At 40.7% G+C, this 24,107-nt stretch overlaps 1 protein-coding gene across 1 annotated transcript; it reads left to right on the forward strand.

The window, feature by feature from the left end:
* The first annotated feature begins 6 nt into the window (after positions 1 to 6).
* On the forward strand, positions 7 to 23,346 carry abcb7 (ATP-binding cassette, sub-family B (MDR/TAP), member 7). The gene is made up of 16 exons (XM_029442129.1): positions 7 to 156; positions 1,735 to 1,818; positions 1,903 to 1,980; positions 2,941 to 3,060; positions 8,187 to 8,319; positions 10,068 to 10,336; positions 11,406 to 11,494; positions 11,652 to 11,739; positions 14,346 to 14,520; positions 15,097 to 15,254; positions 17,098 to 17,261; positions 17,492 to 17,621; positions 18,045 to 18,216; positions 19,662 to 19,765; positions 20,445 to 20,552; positions 21,907 to 23,346. Exons 1-16 carry the CDS (start codon positions 7 to 9, stop codon positions 22,123 to 22,125), a joined length of 2,241 nt encoding a protein of 746 aa, XP_029297989.1. The 3' UTR covers positions 22,126 to 23,346.
* The last annotated feature ends 761 nt before the right edge of the window (positions 23,347 to 24,107 follow it).

Genomic DNA, 24,107 nt, shown 5'->3' on the forward strand with positions numbered 1-24,107 from the left:
AGCAACATGGCGCCGATGTTGGTAACACTGAAATGCGGCTTTCACTTCCAAAAACAAAAAATAGCGCTTCTCCTTCGACAGACAAGCTCATATCACATTTGGAATAAAAGTCGCAGTGAAAGTGGGACGGACAATAAACGTCAAGGCACATATCTGGTGAGTGAGGGAGTCGGTTGGCTCGAGAGGGCACACTGTTTTGGTGTGACAGTCACCACGCAAGGGCAGAGATCGAAAGTGTTTCTAACTAACTTTCAGGGAACTTAAAGTCAATTATTTGGTTAGTTTTGTTTGCAAGAGTGAATGATGTCATATACATATAATATTAGTCAACGGCTAACTTGGCGTTTAACGACAGCTAGCTAACTGGCTAACTTACTTGTTATCTGTGTTAACCTAAAGTCTATGGTGTTAACATTCGCGTTATTGAGCACCATGGTGAATGGTTAACGTTACAGTAGGGTCTGCACTTTGTCCCTTAGATTTGACCCAATGGTAATAAGTGAACGGTATAGCACAAGGCCTCTGTGTGCTTGAATCTGTCACTTTTTACCAAGCTAATGGTGTGTAGCCGGTCGGTGGTCTCTGTCACGTGTTGTAAGAGTCAGTATATGTTAGATACGTTTGTAACTGTGTCATCACGTGTTTACAGTCTGTTATTGATTGTTTGACAACTTTGAATCCCATCGAATAGTTATAACACGAGGTGTTTCTAATATGTATTGTCATTTTCACTTTCTCCATTTATAACAATGAAGTCACTGCATTAGTTGTGGCTAAGCGTAATGACCACTGAGTGTATTTACCTAGACAAGAGAAGGTACCCTAACTAAAAAGTTATACTTTTAGCCAGTTTCAGCATTTCAGTATACAACCAAATCACACATTTACAACAATTTATGAAATAATTTTCATGACATTGATATAAGTAATTACATTATGTAAATGTGCTGTCTCATAACAAATATTTTTCTCAGATAAGGTTTGTTTACACAATGTGCTCGGTCATCACAGATAAGAGGATGGGTTGCAATGATATAGTGTCCCTCAAGGACATATCATTGGCTCTATCATACACCAATAAAGATATGTCTTTGTATAAATATAGGTCCAACACAGGGTGAGTGTAAGCTCAGCATGCTTATCATAAACCACCCACTATATATCTTTCATTATCAAACTCTCAGCCTCTGTGAGTGTGTTGGAGGTTTCATCCCTCTTACACAGGGACTCTGTTTAAATTGAGTTTCACTGGCTTACAAAAGGTGATATAAATGCAACTATTTTTGGACATCATGTCACAAGCTCAGAAATGTTCTTAACTTGTATTGCTTCAATTGGTTTGATGTTTGTTAAAATGAACTGTTTTAGTGACACATTTTCATGGTGAAAAACAGCAAATCAAAAAAGTATGGAAGCTTCTCCAAAACCAGTCCGGCCGCTTAATCATCTTCAACTCTGATCTGATCTGTTCAGAATGTCCCCAACTCTTGTTAAGTCTTTAAACCCTGATCTTGGTGGCATTTTGGTGTAAACACACAGGGAAGAAAAATGTTTAGTGCTTGTTTGTTTGTTATTCAATTTTATTTATTATTATTTACTTATTTGTTTTTCATTTGTTCCGTTCTTCCTTAAGGTGATTCAGAGTATTTCTGAATATTTAAACATCCATAACAATGAATCATCAGAAATTAGAAACGATAGTCAAATAAGACTCATGTTTCTCATATGTTTCAGCTGAGTTCGCCTCCACACCTACGAACTGCAACATGGAGCACAAACAGGAGCGAAAACAGTCGTCAGATTTTGGAGGCAGTAAAAGTAAGTATGTGTTTGAGAAATATTTGTGAATCATGTCTGTTGTCAAAATCAAAAGTAGAATAATAATGCATGATTTTTCCACAGCATTTGCAGATTACAGACAAAAGAACGTGTTGGCACGGAAATGCAGGAGGAAAGCTAAATGCAGATCCAAAGAATGTGGTGAGTCTGGAACTTATTGCTTTTGCCTTTGAGCATTGAAACCTTTTGTGCTTCTATTTTTAAGGACCAATGTTGAGTATGCACACTAAACAAAAAGCTATTAAGCTATAAGCTATATTTTCAGTATTGATAAATCAAATAACTTTCTTCATTAGATTAACTGATTGTTGGGTCTATGAATTTCAAAAATACTGACAAATATCTTTCATACATATATATATATATATATATATATATATATATATATATATATATTATATATTTATATATTTATATTAATTACTAAAAACTGTAATAAAGTTAGGCTAAGAGGCTTATATTATACATTAACTGGTCTCCACATACAGGGACTTTAGTAGTGCTTTCAACTGTTAATGTTAAGCCTCTCTTTGCAATGTCACCTACTGCTCCATTGTATTTGATTAAAGGCAGGTGTTGGGCACATGTTCTCTGTAATTTGCTTGGAGGCTTTGCCATACAGCAGCACGGTAACATGGTGCCACCATATTGAGTGGATTAGAGGAATTACTGCATATTCTTTGGCCTGCGAAGAGTCCCAGTGGCAGGTGTGTGGTGGAGCGTGTGTAAACAGCCATGTTGGCACCAGTGAGCTCTCAAAACTCAGCTGGAATGACAGGCCAGGTGTCTCCTGGGACTTGTAGTGTCAGACTGGACCCCCAGGTCCACCTGGAGACACTGCTGTTGTTGCCTTTCTCAGATCTCCCAAGAGACTCCCATTGACATTTGATGTTCCATGTGTCTGCCCAGACAGCCATTTTGAGGTTATGATTGTCACACTGAAATCAAAATGCAAGGTAGTTGCCAATATTGGCAAACATAAGGTATGTTAGAAAATACTACTATTACTCTTATTAAATACTGTGTTACTCATTTGACCGGTATGTTACATGGCGGGCTCTCAGGGTATTGTGATGTAACTTTTTGTTTTCTTCTCCACAGCTGAAGGAGGTGAATTCTGCGCAGATCCTCTCTGCAATGCTGTCTTATGTGTGGCCAAAGAATAGACCAGACCTGCGGGCCCGTGTTGCCATCTCTCTCGGCCTGCTCGCTGGAGCCAAGGTAAATTCACAGACAATGTCATGGGTATTAAAGAGGGATTGATTCCCATTTACTTATAATTTAAAGCTAATTTAATCTGTTTGATCGACGATGAGCAGTGTTGTTTAGGCATACCTCACAGCTGAAGATATTTCTATGCAAAGTCCAGATACTTTACATTGAGGAAGAGGCTTTAAGTCATCCCTTCATGTTTAGGGACACTGAGTGTTACTCTTGCTTTCTTCTTTGTTGATTTCTTCCACCCTAAAGTGAAACTTTCTAACAGTTGCTGATGCTCTCCCTGATTACATTAGGACCCGTTTTTTCTCAGATATAGCTTGGTCAAGCTGAAAGACTGAAGCAATATCATTTAAAAAGATACACAGGCTTGAATTTGCTCCTCCCTTCTTTTATTAAAATACATCATACACCTAAAGGTGAGACTCAATAAGTTTAAAATCCTTAATCACTTCTATTGGACACCTTCTGTCTTACATCGATTAGGCTTTGAAAACATGGAAAAGTAAGAAATGAGAGGCGACATTTCTCCATGCTCTCTGGCCATGCCCTAAGATTCAAGACTTTTGGTACACAATCGTAAAGGAGATCAATAGCAAGGGATGTTTGTAATCTCTCCCAGGTTATATGTGCGGTGTGATCCATTAGCTGTGAGAGACTGATCCAAACTGCCATAATGGTGGGACATTGTTGAGGTGATTTAGAAAGTGGGTCATAGAAAAGGGGCCATGTATGAACAGCCTTTCTATAGAAAGACTGAAAGATGGGAAAATTATATCTTTAATTGGGTAAGATATTAGATTTATATCTCTAAGGATAAATAATGCTGTATTTAATATCTGGTTACTTATGCTGCCTTTGGTATGCATTTTAATATACAATGTTTGTTTCACTATTTATCTTTTCTTCTTTTTCTAATGGCCCTGTCACACATATCCGTATGACAGAAACGTATGCCGGTACATACGGAAATTTGAGTCCAAATACGTCCAACTTGTCATCGGATCGGAAAAGTGAACGTATACAGATACGCATGTCTAACGTATTGATTGAGTATCACTTACTTATACAAAACGTATCAGACAAATACCCAACAAATCCATAACGTATACAAAAATATAGCGTATACAAAATATCGGCAACACGCTGGTTTACGTTGATATAAGGTAAGATATAAGTAGTATTCGTTAAGAGCAGGCGGTGTTACGCTGGGGTGCGTTGTTGAACGCTGATGTTTTGAGCATGTTCAAAATTACTGGACGTACCCGACGTGTGTTCATAAGATATGCAGACGTTACGTGACGTTAGACATACGTGAATACGGAATACGTACGTGAATACTTACCTACGTAAATATAGTACGTAAATACTTGCCTACTTAAATACCTACGTGAATACCTACGTGACTACGTAAATATAGTACATAAATACCTACGTGACTACATTAGAGGTACGTTAGATATAGGCTACGTCGGCTGACGGTGAATCCTACAGCCAATGTATTGATAACGAGTGGATAACCTATTCCTACCCTGTTAAGATTATGCCTGACGACGGAGTAACTTATTAAACGTGTTTCTACAGTACAGCTAGCGTTCAGCATGTTAGCCGTTCTCCAGCAGCATGACGTGAACCAGATGGCACTTTTCCAGCTCTGTTGGCCAGACACTCTGATACGTTTTAAATAAGTAAGTGATACGCTATCAATGTTTCACATACGTATACTAATTTGTTATGTATACGTTATGTGTACGTCAGCTACAACACCGCTGTGGAAAAGTTGGACGTATTTGGACTCTGACAAATCTTGGGCTACTTTTCATATACGCCGGCATGTTTCTGTCATACAGAACTGTGTGACAGGGCCGTGTGCCTGCCGTGTTCGGCGGGTCGTCTGCGTCCTTCAAACGATCACAATTTACCCTTACCGGTAATTTATATCAACGTATTGCCGATATTTCATATGCGGCAGCATACGTTTCTGTCATACGGATATGTGTGACAGGGCCTGTTATATCCGTTACTATTATTAGCATTATTAATATAATTTCTATTATATTAGTTATTGTTTTTCAGAACTGTACTGTGTTAAGTGGTATGCATGTTAACTTTAAATCATGAAAAAACATCATATTATTTATTAGTGTTTGATAAAGAATATTTAACAGCTAAAACCAGAGAAAAGCAGCGAATACAGTTTCTCACAACATGATCAGAACACGGATATAAAGTGAATTAAAGAAATGAAGACCGTAAAGATGATCACAACGCTCCATACATATTGATAATGTCCTCAAAGACAAAGGAACAAATATTGCTCAAACCTGAAAAGTGATTAATCATAAATGATTGGAAATGGTGATTAGTAATATGTCACTCAGGTAAAAGGTATAGAGATCCAGAGATGGGCTCTTAGAGGGGAGCAGCCCTGCCGTTTCACAGTGGAACAGTAAAATACAAGAGAGAAGTGACTATTCAAAGTGGCTGCTGATGTCAATTGAACGACAATTATTAAGTGTCAGAGTTCACACTGTCTTTGGGGGGAAAAGCAAACTATGACATTTGTAAAAAAAAAAAAAAAAGGTTAATCACCCACTATTTTTAACATTATTATTATTATACTAAAATCATTTTGAATATTTAATTTCTAAAATATCTGACATAAAATATAGCGGATAGTACATTCAAAAATTTGATAATCTGTTCTTCCAGCATTTTAATAAAAGTTTACCTGTATTTTCTGCACCTTTTGTCCTATTTTTAAGCATGACCTTTGAAACACCCACCTTCCCAAATGACTATAGGAAACGCATCTCATATCAATAAATGTCAATTGATAATTTATTCAGGTACGTTGGGTTTTGTGATCACTGCTCATAAAAGGCCTAAATATTGCACTGCTTCTGGAGCATTAGAAAAGAATCGCCAGTGTTTCTGTCTTAAAAGAAACCATCAGCGTTGAACATTTCATTAGTTTGTTGTGATTGCTTTGCACATGAGGGTTTTATGAACTGTTGTACTCGCTTTATGAGCGGTTGACTATCAGGATCAACCATCACCCTTAATCATGGCTTCACAAATTTCTAACGTCAGCTTGTTGTTCGTGAGAAGGTTGATGATTTTTCAAAATTGCATACAATGATGTTGCTGCCCAAGTGTTAGACTGTCACAGTACAGTGTAATATAATTTATTACAAAACACGGCATTTGTCTAATTTGTAATCAGAAATGCCTCCTTACTAAATCAAATAACATATTTCCTTAAAACCACCAGTTTACTCAAGAAACATGAGCGGCTGCTCACCATAGGTTGTTACATTGTATAAAGAACCCATGTAAAACTAAAAATAGTGTAGTTTTAAAATAACTTAGTTAATTACAAGCATCAATCAGTGCATGATGTATTTCCTCTTTGTTGATGGTCTCTAATTTACACCCTGGAAAACAATCACAAATTCACAGCTACCTAAATAAGCATGTACTGCCGCCGCTCAGCATGTCTAATAAGTGTGTGTGTGCTAAGGGGGAACACACACGCATGCAATCCAATCTTCTCCTATTTCCCTGCTTGGCTGGAGTTAGCCTCTATTTCTGCCGTTTGTCTGTTTGAACTGAAACCCCCAGCAATGTGGAGACAATTTTTAAATCAACTGAATAATTATGTGGTTACAGTGCAGCACACCTCTGCTCTCTGCAATATCAGTGACATTTTCATTTCAAATTCTATTATATAGATGCTCTTGTTTTTGCTGGCCTCAAATGAAACCCTCTCTGCCAGTGTGCCGGTGTGTCACACTATAAGCTTAGGCTAATTCTTGATAGCCTGAAGCCTTTCTCCACTACTTGACACAGTTTCTCTAATATGATATGACATATCGCCAGGTACAGATTGACCTGGTGTTGATTTAATCTCCAGTTGGGCGTTAATGGATTAAAAGAGCACATCCGGCCTTATCAGGTATTAGTGGTAAAATTGAGGACATGTTTTGGCCCCATGATAATAGGCCCAGGCTATTTCTGTGCCATGTTCTGTTGTCTTGGTAGCAAAGATATTGTTTTTCCTTGAGGGGGTCAGAGGACTTCTATTGTCTGAGTATAATACCCATTACCAAGTGTCTAAAGCAAGAACCTTGGGGGTGTAGCTATTGCTGAAATGGTGCATTGCGTGTTCGGTGTCCTTTTACATTAGCATGGTGGATACGGTTTTATTCTTTATATAATTGCTATTACTTTTATTTTAACAAAATTATATCATGCAGAATTTGACATGGGTAAAAAAGAAAGAAAAAAAACCCCTCCCTGTGTTAGAGGTTAAAAGATTCAAATGAAATGGGTTTCAAATGAAAATACTCTGCCGTGTGCTGCTGTGTTCTCTCGCTGTCCTAATGCGCAGCGGACCTCCTTTGCCTGAGTCACACAGCTGTCCCTGTGCTTTTAATTAGCCATAATAACCATTTCAATTCCATTAGCAGGAAGCACCAGCACAACCAGTCAATAAGAAGACTCATCCACACATTATACTATACCATACATACAGTCATTCACATATATCCTGGATGGATTTACTGCCTAACAATAGTGGAAATTCATCTTTTTAACCACGTGGCGTGCACATTAAAGATTATTTTTAATATTCAATAATCTGCCGATTTATTTTCTAGATGAACCGGTTAATAGTTTGATCTATAAAATGTCAGAAAATTGTGAAAAATGTCAATTTCGGTTTCTCAAAGCCCCAAGTAATGTCTTTAAATGTCTTGTTGTGTCAGTCCAAAACCAAAAGACATTCAGTTTGATAGGATTTATTTCCATATTTTCAGAGGCTGAAACTGCGTCTTCTGTTATTTCTGCATGAGAAATGACTCTAAAGATTAATCGATTATCAAAATACTTGGCTATTATTTTACTGTTGATCAACTAATCAATTAGATGACACATTGATGCAGTTCTAGTGTACACACACACACACACACACACACACACACACACACACACACACACACACACACACACACACACACAGAGGTCTAGAAAAGTGTCATAGGACTACCGGTATATTGAGCTTATAGGTTTTTTGAAACAATTTTCTCCTCTCTGAATGTTTCCTTCCTCCTTCTCTGCCTTCCCAGATGACCAATGTGACTGTGCCCTTCATGTTTAAGTATGCAGTGGACGAGCTTAACCAGATGTCGGGACACATGCTGAACCTGAATGACGCGCCAAGCACTGTGGCTACCATGGCAACGGCCATGCTGATTGGCTGTGAGTCTCAGACTTGTATTGCACTGGCAGGTGCCACGCTCATCAGAGGGGTCTGTGGGACTGCCTATTATCTGCAGGCTGACCTTTCCCAACACATTCATATCAATGCCTCCCTGCAACCCCCGCCTCTTCCTCACATTATTAACATTATGTGCTCCGTTCTGCGCCCGAGTTCACTTCTGTCGATCCACGTGACCCTCTCGTGAGCGCTGACGACTTTGCAGTATGATACCTGCGCGCTCCCAAGGCAAACAGAGCTGGGTACATTTCTAAAGCAGTGGGGAAGAAACTGCTAATGTCCTTTTTGGAAAGTGATGGGATATTCTTTAGTGTATTGCAAAGGCCAAGGATGTTTCTTTTACTTCATCCCTTGAGAGCGCTTCTTTTTTCTCTCTTTGTCAAAACGGCCCCTGTGAATACACGAGAGGTCAGAGGTGAAATGTAGCATGAATGTGTCTTACAGTATAATTTTCTCAGATCTGCTGATGAAGAGCAAAAATAAATAAGTGAATATTGTGAACCTGACACCCACTGCAAGTCACACTGGCCTTGAGTGAGATCAGCTTGGATGCTATGTACACTTCGCCCTGTAGCCACTTATTTTAATGAGCCCACTTAGGTGTTGCACACTAACGCTGCCTGTCGAATAATTGAAGCACATGAACAGGACTCCAGACAGGTTGAATTAAGATGACGAATAGGAATCAAGGGGATGCTATTAAAGAAAGAAATTATATTTTTTTGTTCCCTCTTTGCAACACTCTAGTCCCGGTACTTGGAGCTTGCGGTGACGGGTGTAATTCGGCTGAAAAGGTTGCACAGTGCTCATCCTACCTTGTCAGATGTGGAAACGTTCATTAGATGAGCATTCCTATTTAACGCCACATTACAGCCTCGCCGAAGACCTGCAGACAGAGCAATTATTACACTGACTTTGGTCTCGGCAGACATGTCTAAATTCACACAAGTCGAGAAATCGTCACAGAAAGGCCACGTGCCATTCAAACACAGACTATTAATTTGGGACAGTCATGCTATCCATCTGCTTGTATAACAGTTTATGGGAAGTGTAAGGGATCAAATTATTGACTTCCTTGGAATTAGATGGTGATTTCATTGGACTAAAACTCTATAGAACTGCTTTGGTATCTTCCTTAAAAGACTCCTAAAATAGTCAAACATCAAATAAACCCTTAAAGAACTGCTATGTTGCTTTCCTCCACTCATCATACCGATCATCAAAAGTCTAGACAGTGGTGAAATTAGGCCTGTTTATCGACTCAACTCATAGTCACGTCTTTCTGTGACACTCTTATTAAAACCTCCTCCCCCTCTTCTAGTATTCTACTCACATGTAGCCCGCTCCCTGCCACACACACTGAACACACTTGTGTACACTCGCATACCCCCCCCCCTTTCCCTCAGTCTGCAGTGTGCTGGCCTGCCATGGTAGTGAGACAGCATCCTGCTCTGTAATTAAAGAGGCTTGGGGAAGCTGCTGCTGTAGCCCTGCAGTGCTTTGCAGACCTGCCCCGCCACCTCATACAAGCTTTCACTTTAGCGCATTTGACAAGCCTTTACCCTCTCTAGTCTCAACTGTCTCCATACTGTATTACATCTTACAAGACAGGAAAAGCAGCGGCCATATTCCTGTTTTGCTGCCTTGTTATCACTTTAGAGCTACATAACAGTCCTCAGTGCTTTTCACAGCAGGTGTGCTAAACTCTCCGTCTCCTCCACTATCCCAGATGGCGCGTCACGGGCTTGTGCAGCCTTCTTCAACGAGCTGAGGAACACTGTGTTCGGCAAGGTGGCCCAGAACTCCATCCGACGCATCGCCAAGAATGTCTTCCTCCACCTGCACAATCTGGATCTAGATTTCCATCTTAGCCGCCAGACAGGAGCGCTGTCGAAAGCCATCGACCGCGGCACACGGGGCATCTCATTTATCCTCAGTGCCATCGTCTTCAATTTAGGACCCACAGTCTTCGAGATGGGCCTCGTCAGTGCCATTTTGGTGAGTCTCATTGTGACATCCACACACACACAGATACTAATGATGGTAATCAAAAGCTTCGACATTATTACCTCGGTTAAGGAGTTTGTCTGTTTATCTGTCTGTCAGACAATCTGTCAGCAGCATTACGGAAAAACTGTTGCACAAGGATACACAAATGATGCTTCACTTTCGTTAACATTACAAGATGGGGCGCTTGTGCTGCATTCATGTGGTGTTGGAATCACAACTCGGAAACCGATATCAACGTGTTGTTTAAACGTTTTGAGCTAAAAGATACAAAACGGCTCCTTTTTAACCTCCACGTTGTTTCCACATTACGACTAAAAGCTCATGAACACACCGGAGTCAAAATAACTTTCCAACTTGGGAAATGAAACCATCCGAGGAGCACTTGAATGCACCATTGGCCTTGGCGGAGGTCTTGACTCTCTGAGTGCCATTCTAGTTGTAGGATGCTACCAGAAACACTGCTTACACTGCTCTAGCTTTTATTTCTTATTGCTGTTACTGTTTCATCCCTTAATGTTAGCACAGGACCTTCCATCACCTTGACACTCTTCACAGCAGATTGTCCGGAAATTAATTTCGGGGATATTGTCTCATTTACATTCTAAATGGAATATGAATCCCCATGAACTTTTGGTGGTAACACAGAGCCCATTAGTGTCAATGATGAATCCCAAAGCTTTGTAGCAGCTTAATGTCCTCCTGTGGAGTATGCCCTAAACAGATGCCCCCCTCCTTGGCCACCACTGAAAGAGCGGCTCGTCTATAGCTTCGTGCTATTATTCCGCTCTGGACTATAATGTCAGCTTGCCTGTAATGAGGGCAGACTCCATTGCCCAAATAGCTAAAGCATTAGCACGATTAGTTCTTGTAGTTTCCCCTCCATTTGTAACACTCAATTTCATAGTGGAATGGTCAAAAACAGTACGTTCTCAAAATGCCTTGTGACGCCGGAGTCCGGTGGTCTGATGTGGTCGCTTGACTTTGTTTTCATAAAGCCATTTAGTCACAGCGTGTAAAGGATGCTTTGTTTTGTGTGTGTGCTTTTTCTCTTCTGCAGTATTACAAGTGTGGTGGACAGTTTGCAGCAGTGTCCTTGGGTACCTTATCAGCATACACCCTCTTCACCATTCTCATCACTCAGTGGAGGTATGTACTAGTCCTGTGTGCAGTTCAATTGGTTGTTTTATTGCTAATGTTTGTTATCGCTTGAAAAAGATTCAGTAAATATTTATGTGGCTCTCGTAGGCTGAAATATGTGCTTAAGAAGGCGTTTACGTCATTGTGCATGTGTCTTTTCACTCAGGACTCGTTTCCGGATAGAAATGAACAAAGCAGACAATGATGCCGGCAACGCAGCTATTGACTCCCTCCTTAACTATGAGACTGTTAAGGTGAGATCCAACCCCCCACTCAACCGCACATTTACACACACGCGCGCACACATACACACCTAGCCTACCATACACTTTCTTTCAGCTCATCCTCATCCTCCCACCACTCTCCCTTCATCATCGCTTCCCTTTTATTTCCTTCTTTCTTGTCTCTTTCTTCTATTCACTTAAGCCAGGCACATTGATGTGAACAAATATTTACTCGTTTGTAATTATAGTGTTTCACAGGCATGATTGCCAATGTCAGAATTGTTCTTTCAATCAAAGAAAAGCTCTCTCCATCTCTCTTTCTCGAACTCTCACCACTTTTACACACTAACTCCTGATCATAAAAAGTACAAGTTTACCTTTCTGAATGAGAGGAGAGGAATTTATGGCCGAAAGGACTGAAAAGGTGGAAAATCCCTGACATTCTCTACTGTAGGTTTACTTAAAGGTTATCTCTAGTAATTATCGGGCAGTGTAAGTTACAGATTAAGGTTGGAAGTGCGAATGTGAAACCTGTTATGAGATTTCAAATGTTCTTATGCTGTAATATGATCCTTGTCATGGTCATTAGACAACAACATTGACTATAAATATTCTACTTCCATATTGTCTTGCTACTTAACGGTTGCTTGTCTGATCAAAGATGAACTTCATAGCTAGTAAAATGATTGCAAACGCACCTTCTGCTGAATTTCACGAGGTGTGACCCATATAGTCACATAGTCGCCCTACCAATTAAAGTCTTGATCAAAACCAGTGAGGGCCAGCCCACGATTCAACAATAATAATTCAATATTTGTCTCTATATATAACTGCATTCTCATGTGATACTTGACTTAATATTGGCACCTATTAACTAACTAAATGAAAACTTATTAACATTGAGATAATGCAGTGATGATTATCATAATAGTCATTTTGTACATATTGACTACAATTGGTCAATTGGCACATTGGCTACAACTAATGAGTATTTAATTATCTATATATATTATCTACCAATTATTTTCTCTGTTCATTATGATCACAACTACTTAAAGCACAAGCTGACTCCTTCAAATAGCTTGTTTTGTCCGACCAACAGTCCAAAAACCTTAAGATATTCAGTTTACTATCATGAATAAAAGCAGCAAATCATCACAATTATGTTAAGAATATTTGGCACATTGGGTTGAAAAATGACTTCTTGTTTTCCCGGTTTAGTCAATGACCCAAATAGTGTCTCGGTTATAGTTGTGACTGGAAGTGTCTGCTACAGGAGGCTTTGTTTTGAATAGAAATGTCTGCTGAGAGCCAGGTCAGTTTATGGGTGAGTGTGCTCTCACAGACATCTGACTGATGTGATGTGGTGCGGATGTAAATATTGCTCGATACTTTTCTCAGTGGCATGTTTATCCTGAATCTTCATCTTTCGCTGTTTTAAGCCTCTTTCTAGGTAACCTTATTGTACACAGGACACATACACGCATGAATCACCATCTGGTTCGGGCTGCTTTGTTAGACTGTTCTAAATATATTTTTGTGCCCATGTTGTTTTATTTTGCAGAATTATTTTGCGTCCTGTTTTTCTTAACGTTTTATTCTGTGTTATTTTATGTCATCTGTGCCAATGCAGCCGGATTTAGCATCACTCTGAGCTGTGAGTGTGCATATGTAATTAGATCTCCGCCCACTCAGAAATCCGTTCCACTTTCACAAAGGGCTGGATGAGAACCTGAACGCGGTGCCTTGCACTGCTTCGGTTTGTCCTCCATGTGCTACTTTCTTCTTCTCTCTCTATGCAAATCAGTGGCAAGTCGGTATCAGCACAGCACCACTGCCGTTAGCTAGAGAATCACATCGCCCACTTAACCAGAGCAGAGGAACAGTAGTGCAAACTAAACAAACAGCAATATTAGGTAATTGGCAGCAGAGTTGAGGAGGGTCGTTGTGATGATCATTGCGTAGTTTTATGTGCTGAATTTAAGAGATGTGCTTGTGGCTGATTCATCAGGCTTTTTTTTCTCTAAATGATGGCTGTATGTCTTAATCAAAATTAGTGCTGCTTGTGTGGTGTAACACTTAAGAGCTATCTGTGCTCTGTTGTTGTCTGTGTAAGCTGCAACAGATGTAAATACAGAGGCTGACGACCGTGCCAGTGATGAATACTCTGCAGCGATTCTTGTTTCACTTGTGATGTTAAGGCTTTCCGGACAATTATAATTGCTTAATATTTTAATATTATTTTGCTATAATCACAATCCTCTGCCAAAGCTGCTTTGCTGAGCGGGCACTGGATTTTGTTCCACCGCCCTCCACATCCTTCTAGATCAGTGGGGAGGAGGGGATGAAGATACAGAGACATGAAAAAGTGCTTTAGAGGCCTACAGAGACCCAGACTACGCCCAGAGCGGTCACAGAGAACAAATGCAGCCTTGAGGCAGGCTGCGCTAAAGTGTCTATGTGCCTAACACTGCTCTCCATGCTTCCTTAAACTTTAACCTCAACCATATTTTGTGTTTCTCCCTCTTTCTCTCCCATCTCACACTTCCTTTTCTTTTGTGAATCCTTTTTGCTGTCTCCGTGCCCTGTGCTCCCTTCTCCCCTCCCTCTCTACATGCGTCTCATCTCGGCTGCAGTACTTCAACAATGAGAAGTATGAAGCTGAAAAGTATGACGCATACCTGAAGGTCTATGAGACATCCTCTTTAAAAACCACGTCCACACTCGCCATGCTCAACTTTGGCCAGAGTGTCATCTTCAGTCTCGGCCTCACTGGCATCATGGTGCTCGCCAGCAAGGGCATTGCATCAGGTCAGTGTGTGTGTGTGTGTGTGTGTGTGTGTGTGTGTGTGTGTGTGTGTGTGTGTGTGTGTGTGTGTGTGTGTGTGTGTGTGTGTGTGTGTGTGTGTGTGTGTGTGTGTGTGTGTGTGTGTGTGTGTGTGTGTGTGTGTGTGTTGTGTATGTGAGCTGAAAGGATTTTCCAATTTTTGTAAAATAATCAAGATCTAAAAACCATGAAGAAATATGGATAGCATCCAGGTGTAAAGATGTAAAATACAAAACACAGCGCAAGAAAACACCGTAAAGGCAAATGGACAGAAAGAAATGTCATGTAAAAACCTGAGTGAACTGGATAATAGAAACTAAATGAGAACAAAGCACAGCATGCATGAAAAAGTGGCATGAATAGGAAATAAAACAGCCTTGATGCAGAAAATGAAATCACAGCGGGTGGAGATAGATTGAGACTGTAGCATGCTTTGTCTGCTTTCACAACTTGAGAGAAGAAATGGTTTTGTTTTTTACCTTGAATCTAAAGATACATACATGATACAATCGAGCCAGATTACATGCATGTCTGTAAGTTGCTCTGTTGCTGTCGTGTAGGTACGATGACCGTTGGAGACCTGGTGATGGTGAACGGCCTGCTCTTTCAACTCTCCCTCCCCCTCAACTTCCTGGGCACAGTGTACAGAGAGACCAGACAGGCCCTAATAGATATGAACACTCTCTTCACCCTGCTCAGCATCGACACCAAGATCAAGGTAACTTGTCGGCCTGACATGCACTTCTGAGCATTGTAGCAGTAAATTGCATAAACATGTTTTCTTTCATTTCTTCTTCCTGTCACAAGAGTGAACTGTAGAGTTGCAGACGATGGAAAGTTCATACAGAGTTCAATCTAAAATGTGAAAAACATTTTTTTCCTTTTTTCTAAAACAGCAGCACATAACGGTGTTAAAAAATAAAGTGGTAAAAAGATTTTAACACAAGACCGGGTTATTCTTGGCCCCATGAGCCACCTGTGCTGTAAAAAACGATTTACATAAGGTTGTAGTCAAACATAGTAATTACATGCTTGATGTGACTCAGGTGCTTCCTCATCTACTGCCACTTGTAGAGCACGACATTACTCGCTGGTCGGGATGTTATGGAAATTGCAGCAGAACTGTGATTGTTTATTTTTTGGTGATTTATTCAGAGCATTAACTTGTTTTGGACGGAGAGAAACCGTTCGAAATGTTCAATTTTCAGCTGTTTTTCTTGAACCTCCTGTGGTTCAGATTTGCCTCCGTTCCATTCATATTTTTGTAAACTAAAGGCACCTTTTTGTGCATGGACTCTGTGCTGTGCTATTCAACATCCCCTTCCAAGTTTTCCATTAACCAAATTGAAATTGCTTGTTTAATTTGGTCGAAAACCCAAAAACCTCCGATGTACTATCACACATGACAAAGAAAAACATCAAATTCTTACATTTGAGGCGCTGACATCAACACATTTTTGGCCTTTTGTTCCTGAATGACAAATGATTATCAAAATAAGTGCTGATCATTTCTGTTTCTGAAACTAGTAATGCCCTTTTATATGGGGTTGCGACACTACACTGTGTTATTAATGTTAGAATTTTCTATTTAACCTTAACCCTAGTTCACCTTCAAAATACAAAGTCGTATTCAAAACAAGATCCTGTTCTTTAACTTAAAAACATTGCTAAAACTGTTCCGATTTTAGACATGTCTGTCCTCTGTTTCTTCATGTTATCATAGCTCTCAATTGTTTTTGTGAGACATTTCAGACATTTCCTTGTATTTATCTTTTACACAACAGCCCATCCTGCGTCAGAAAAGCACATTTAAGTGGAAATGTGCGCCTGCTGCCTAACAATTTGAATGCCTTTCCTGTCTCCAGCCTGTAATTATAGTAGGAGAAATGAATCTGTCCAGTTCTTTCTCACTCATCAGTAATACTCCTCTCCATTGTGATTCCCTGTGGAATGGCACTGCCCAGCAGGCCATTACCGTCTGAATGCTTTTTTTTTTTTTGTGGAACACATTGGCCTATTATGTAGATGTAAAATAATTTAAAACACCCCCTTACTTGAAACTGTTCCACAAAATAAAAAATAAATGCTTTTGGCTTTTCTCCATGTTGGGGGTGTGTGAAATTATCATTTGTTTATACTAATGGACTATGAGTTATTTGTAATAATTGTCTGAGGTGGAATGTGGGTGATTATGTTGTTATTAGATAGTATAGAAGCACAGCAGAACAGGCTTTACTCTCAGGGCGAGGACAGAGCTTTACTAACTGCTGACCTTGGCTGCAGCTCAGCACGTTGGCTCAGCTCAGTATGTACCCAAAGTTTTCACGCCTATTGATCCTTCAGTCCCCATGAAGGGCCCCTGAAGATTCAGTTGAAACGACCTCTGGAATTTGCTGTGAATGTCACACATGTGCAGTCCATGCTGTGCTCCAGCATTATACTTCTTTACAAGGTGTTGGAGTAACGTTGCATCATGCCGGGCCTCGTCTGCCAATGGCTATTCTGTTTCCGTCTCCTCGCTCCGTTTCGTCTGTCTCAACCCTTTTGATGCTTTTCTCTAGGAGAGGGATTTCGCACCGCCATTAAGCATCACACCACAGGAGGCCACAATTCGCTTCGAGGACGTCTATTTTGAATACCTGGAGGGCCAGAAAGTCTTAAACGGAGTGTCCTTCGAAGTGCCTGCTGGGAAGAAGGTGGCTATAGTTGGTGGCAGCGGGTCAGGGTAGGTCACCTTTCATGCAAGTACACTGACTGTCAAACCTTTAGCCAGGTATAGGATGATTAGATTAGATGTTCTTCATTGCCCCTAAAGGAAACTTCATTTTGCTCAGGTCAGCACCGTACTAACATGATTTGTGCAGTCAGTCTTATCATCAGATATCATCAGTACACTGTGGGGGTGCAGCTCACAGACAGAATGATGCTGACGATTGGTTCCACGTCTGTTTGCAGGAAGAGCACCATTGTTCGGCTGTTGTTCCGCTTCTTTGAGCCCCAGCGGGGGAACGTCTACATAGGGGGGCAGAATATCCGAGACATCAGCCTTGACAGCCTGAGGAAGTCTTTGGGGGTCGTACCTCAGGTCTGAGAGACACCAACACAATACAATGAACCAAAACACACACGTAGATTGTTTTTCAGTATTTGGAGCTTCTTTCCCACAAGTAAAATGTACGTGTGTGTAGATGTGATTTTTCAATAGTAAATGTAATATATGTGAGTTATTATTGATAATTATATACAACAAGGGGGCAGCATAGAACAAAATAACATTAGTAGTTAACACCAGCATTAGAAATCAGCTGAATTCAGTTTGGTTTTCACTGCAGTGAGCTCAGAGGCTGATCTGAACAGATGGTACTATGAACAGTATTTTTGTCGTTTGCGTTCGTTCTCTTTCTCCCTCCTACCCTTGTCTTTTCTTCAGTCCTCTGTTTCTGTCTCTGCTGCAATAAAAATATTCTCTGAAGCCTCATATTTTGTTCTCTAACTGTGTTGTTGTCAGGATGCCGTTCTGTTCCACAACACCATCTTCTACAACCTGCAATACGGGAACGTCAACGCCACACCAGAGGAGGTGTACCAAGTGGCGCGTCTAGCAGGCATCCATGATGCCATCCTCAGGATGCCCCATGGCTACGACACCCAAGTTGGAGAGCGGGGCCTCAAGCTGTCAGGTTTGCTGCACCATTTATAACTTCTGTTTGAGTATGGTCTCCTCTGCAGCAGCAAGCAAAAGAGCTGTGTGTTTTGTGTATTTACCTGGATGGAGAAATAGTTTCAGTATATTGTTCTAGCAGCAGGCTCCAACTAGTGATTAATCCTATCTATTCCCGTCTATTCTTTTTTAAATTAATCGTTTAGCTTTGAAGTAAATCTAAATTGTTGCAGATGAATCAACTAATAATTTCAGCTCTAATATATAATATTGATTTTGTGATATGAGGTATGATTATGGGAACAGTTTTCTTCAGGATATGTCTTGAATATTTAGGTTTTCAGTGGGCGCTTTACACTACAGTACTAAAACCTGACCTTACCTAACTGTTACTGCTTTGCATATTATGTGATTACCCATCAAATATTTTCTGAAAGCAGAAATAGTCCCATCTAAAAATATTCTCTCATTTTTATCTTTAAATATTGAGTCTGTTTTGATATTTTATTGTGTTAGTTTTGTACAGCTCAACATGGCTGTACTTTGCCTCAATAAGGAGATAAATCTTGCACACACCATTCTTATCGTCTTTTATCTGCTGCCAAGAATATACAGTAATGCAGTTGCCATATTGTATGAATGAGAAACTGCAAAATAGTGTAAGGATTTCTTAAATTTGCACATCTCTAGTTTATATTAAACTATTGCCAAAGAGGTTTGACCTTATTTACGAGATTGATTAGCTGCACCATGGTTATTTAGTTGTCCTCTTCTGTGTAGTGTGTGTGAACTTGTTTAATGGCACATTGCCTTATTTGATCTGCACTGATAGCACACGACGTGTAGTATTTGGCTCCTCGCATCACTCTGTAACTCATTAGCACAGCACACACACACACACACACACACACAGTGTGTGAGCACTTTCACTCAACATTCAAGATGCAATTACTGGCAGCACAGATTTCTTTATGTGGAGTGACTGAGTGAGTGAGAGAATGGACAAAATAAAGACATGACTAACTTCTCATTAATTTTAACTGCTGCTGTACGTGACAGCTGCCAATGAGTTTGTCTCAGGGAGGGGGGGCAGTCTGGGCTGTGAGGCTCCCAACTTCCTTCATGGCTGTTCTCCATTACCAGCAATTTATATCTGCTGAACGTTACATGCATTCAAGAGGCCACAGGTTCATTGTAGCGCCTTGAGATTGCTTTTAGCTGTGAAAGGTGCTTACAAATAAAATGTATTATTATATGTAATAAAGGCCAAGTCAGAGACAGTGGCAGAAATCTTTGCATCCTGCTGATTTTGCTTCACAGTTAATTGAAAGTCTGTTTTTACCAGGTAATTTGAGGTAATTATCTGATGACAGGGGCCAGAGAGAGCTGCTGTATCCTAACACATTTCAAACAGTTTGGCTTTAGCCTGGTCTGCATTTATTCATGACATCTGTTCTGTTTCAGGAGGGGAGAAGCAACGTGTCGCCATCGCCCGTGCAATACTAAAGAATCCGCCCGTCCTCCTGTATGACGAAGCAACGTCCTCCCTCGACTCTATCACAGAAGAGGTGGGCCTGACTGCATCATCACATGCACACTGACAGACACAGGCATGCATACTGAACATACCCATAAATGCCCGTCGGCTGCTGCACGTACAGGTTGGCACCTCACTGTGCCTGCATACACATTGAGCAGAACAAACGCCCTTTCAGTCACTTCTGTCATCTCCTGCTGTGACATACACCCCCCTCCCCCCCTCCACACACACACACACACACACACACACACACACACACACACACCACCCCCATGTTCTCCCCTGCCACCTGCCACTGTTTTTTTTCCTACTTAATCTCAGCTCATTTTAAACCCCACAGTCTTTGTAAATGTTACATTTAATGAGAAAGTTCAGCATGCCCTCTCTGAACTTCAAGAAAAAGATCAGGGCAGTAGATTAATTGAGATTTTCAGCTGCTTCTCACCATGGTGTTTTTAAATTATCATATGTAAACAATGACAAGAAAAGCATATGAAGGTGGATGTTGCTGAGCATTCTGTTGATTTAGCTTCTCTTTCAAATCAAACGTTAGGAGTACATTTCATATATATCCTGTCATTCATGCACCTTTTCCTTATTTTGAAAGCTACCTTATTTCAAACCTGGGGAACTACTTTATTTTGGATCAGAGGACACTCTTGTACGTTACAATGTGATTTAAGTTATTTGTCTTTGTGTGCTTCCAGAACATCCTGAATTCGATGAAGGAGATGGTGAAGGACAGGACATCAGTGTTTATCGCCCACAGGCTTTCCACAATCGTAGACGCAGACGAGATTATAGTGCTCAATGAGGTAAGAACTCATCCACTTATTTTTTTTACTTGATCTCATACCTTCCCTCATTAACATTTGCAGTTGTAATGTCAGGTTTATAAAAAGCCAATAATTTGACGGTTCAGTTTCTGAGTAGAAACATGCACCGTGTTAATTGCCAGTCCAATTAGACTATTTTGCATTGAAGGGAAGGATGATGACCTGCACTCTGCGTGACCTTCAGCGCACTGGATCTGCCAGCAACAAGATTTAGCAAGCATTTATTTTGAGTTACCTTTCTACAATGTACGTGATGAAAACATGCTTTGTTTAGCTTTTCTCATTAACTTCAACAACAACAGGACACTGTTGGTAGAAGTGAATGTATTATTTTCTCCATAAGGGCTCATTAAAGCAGTCAGACTCGACTGGCTGTTCTGGTCAGATGGCGTGTCTTGTTTGTCTTGGTGACTAATAATGTATGGGCCAGCTTCCCCAGACACTGATGAGGCCTCATCCAGGACTAAACATTCAACATGTTCTTTTAATGGAGAATCGCCATTCAAATGGTTTAGCTTTAGTTTTTTGGTCAGCTGTGTTTTAGTCAAAATCTTTTTGGAGCAGTGTCACTGTATTGTGCATCAGAGAAATATCCAAGCCAAGAGAAGAAAGCTGCAGTACGTGACAGACTGGGCTCGAGCCACTGTAAGGTGCAAAGACACAGAGGAGAGTCAGTTATCTGGAAAGTAAGAGTTAATATGAAATGTAACGCAGATGAAGTGACATTTTCCACCGGGGCGAGACTCAGAAATGATAAAATGAGAAGAGGTTTCTTTGAACTGCGGTGAGTGAGCATGTGCTGTTCCATGTTTCCAGAGTCAGATGGCAGGGATCAGAGGGTCGTGGCGAGGAGGCATGTTTGCGTGTGATGTCGCCATGCCGTTTGCTGGTGTCACCAGCAGAGGACTGCCTGGGGTGCTCATTAAAATAACGAGCAGAAGCAGTCACATGCTCATCTTGGGTGCACTAAAAATGATGCCAACACCTCTGCATGCTCATGGGAGGTGGGGGATGGGGGTGCATTCATTTGTATTTGACTGTGTGGGAGGGATGTGTGTTTGTTGCGTGCAGATGCACGTGTGTCTATGAGTTTGTGTTTTTGCGAGAGGAATTGCAACAGTTGTTGGGGAGGCGGCAGGGAATCTAGGGGGAGCAGACTCTCTGCTGAGAGTGTGGTCAGTGTTGTGTGGTCATGACAAGATGCTAACTATAGGACTCTGTGTTCGTGGACTCTTCAATGTAGTAACTTCATGTGTGCTGCACAATTTGCATTGGTAGGTTTAGGTTTCATATGTTTTTTTTCCTTGTTCCCTGCTCGTTTTTTTTCTGCCAGGGTAAAGTGGCAGAGCGAGGCAACCACCAAACCCTTCTCAGCCTCCCCAACAGCTTGTACGCAGACCTGTGGAACACCCAACACAGCAAAATCCTCAACAGGAACAAGAGCTTGTCCCTGCCGCCGGCTGAACGCCTGTCCCAGAAGGAGGAGGAGAGGAAAAAATTGCAGGAGGAGATCCTCAACAGTGTAAAGGGCTGTGGGAACTGCTCCTGTTGAGAGAAGCTTGCCCCCCTCCATGTCTCTACATCCCTCACAGATGGCCTACACTGGAATCACTGCCTGGTTTGTGCAGAGTAGGGGTACGTCCCCAATACCCACTCAAGCCAAGCCCCCACCTATGTGACGATCCCTCCTCCTCCTCGTATGAATAAAGGCCTCTGCTCGCCAAAGTGAAGGAGGAGGAGGAGGAGCAGAACAGGGAGCAAGTGTGTTTAGCACTGGCTGGTGTCCAGAGATAGAGCTTCTATGCCAGTTGTCTCAGCTGAAGCCAAGCATAAGAGACCTTGTATATCACATACGTGTGCGTAAGACATCTGTTAGTCAACATGGTTGCCCCCCTCCTCCTCATTTTTGACATCAGGTTTATTGACATCTTCCATTGCACTGGAAACAGATGAGAGTACACGTAAGGACTTGCATATGCCTTGATGTTGACACAAAATTTTTATTGATTTAATTGTTAGGTTGCTTTTTTTTATATTAAGTATGCGCACATATTACAGGTTATTCTGGGTGAAGAAATACTGAATTCCAAGGAATTGTTTAGCCGTAAGTGTTTCATTTAACAGGTATTTCAATGGCATTCAGTCATAATTACCCACAATGTTTTTTTTATGCATGTTCTATAATATCTGGCACGTAATCAAGACCTCTTGATTCGACTAACAACATTATATGGATGTTTGGACTCGTGAATGTGCAAAATAGCTCCCCAGTGAATTAGCAGTTTCTCACATTCATGTAAATATAACACACTGAGAATGACAAGAAGCAACTGATAAATCGTGAATGGATTTCGCCACATTAAGAGGCAACAACTTGAAAGTCTCCTCTGGGAACATTTCCCTGTCATATCATTTAGCCTTGGTTGATGGGCCTCGTGTAATGACAAGTTATTCAAAGAGTTTTAACTGCTGAGGCAGATTTTTGGATTGTATGATCACAATACAGAAACTTCTTCCTGAAGGTTACATGTAAATGTTAATATTTAAAAATTGACAGTACACATATGTCCTCATTTTCTGAGGGCTGTTTTAGCAGTAATATGCACATTTTGTTTGGAACCTTGGTTTAATATTGTATCTATAAATGAAATGAATTGTAAGTCTTGTACTATACACACAATATGAAGCCTGTTTCATGATATTCTGGACTATGTTGACTGTGAGTACACTGCAGGCAGATTAATAAATGTTGGCTTTTGTCTAAATAACAAGATCTCCATGCTGTTTTTCTGATTAGGGTTGAGTGATATGATGATATCGTGTGATAGATATACATTTATTTTACCAAGGAAACTATCTATTTAGAGTCTGTGGTTGTATTGGGTTGGGACCCCTCTAAGTGGTTATTAAATAACTAGAGGGGTCACAAGATTACTAATAAGCAAGACACAAAAAAACATTTCTGCTGCATAAAACTTAAAGAATTCTCTAATTTGCTTCTCACTTGTTGAAAAAATAGTTCAACATTTTTGAGAAATGCACTTTTCACTTCTAGCGAAGAGTTGGACGAGACACTTGATACCAGTCTCGTGTAGATCTGAAGATACAGCCGGCTAACTTAGCTTAGCATAAAGACTGAAAAGGGGGGAACGGCTACTATCATTCTGCCCACCAACCAGCATCTCTAAAGCTCAGTAATATTAACGTTATATTTTGTTTGTTTATTGCGCTGAACAGTTACCAGGCAACCAGCCGAGGCTCCAGGAAGATACTGGTCCCAGCCAAGAAGTAGCCCGCACATTCGTAAAACAGCAAATTGTTGATTTTACACTTTGATTATGGATTACACAAACAAGATATAACATGTTAATTGGTGACTTAAAGAAGCTGGTGGTAATATTTTGTTACCTTTAGACAGAGCCAAGCTAGCCGTTAGTATGTTAAGCTAAGCTAACCAGTGGCTAGCTGCTGTTTCATATTTACTGACGTGACAGTGGAATCGATATTCTCATTTGACTTTATGCCAGAAAGCAA

The sequence above is a fragment of the Cottoperca gobio genome, chromosome 10, assembly GCF_900634415.1.
Source record: "Cottoperca gobio chromosome 10, fCotGob3.1, whole genome shotgun sequence".
In the NCBI taxonomy this organism is placed as follows: Eukaryota; Metazoa; Chordata; class Actinopteri; order Perciformes; family Bovichtidae; genus Cottoperca; species Cottoperca gobio.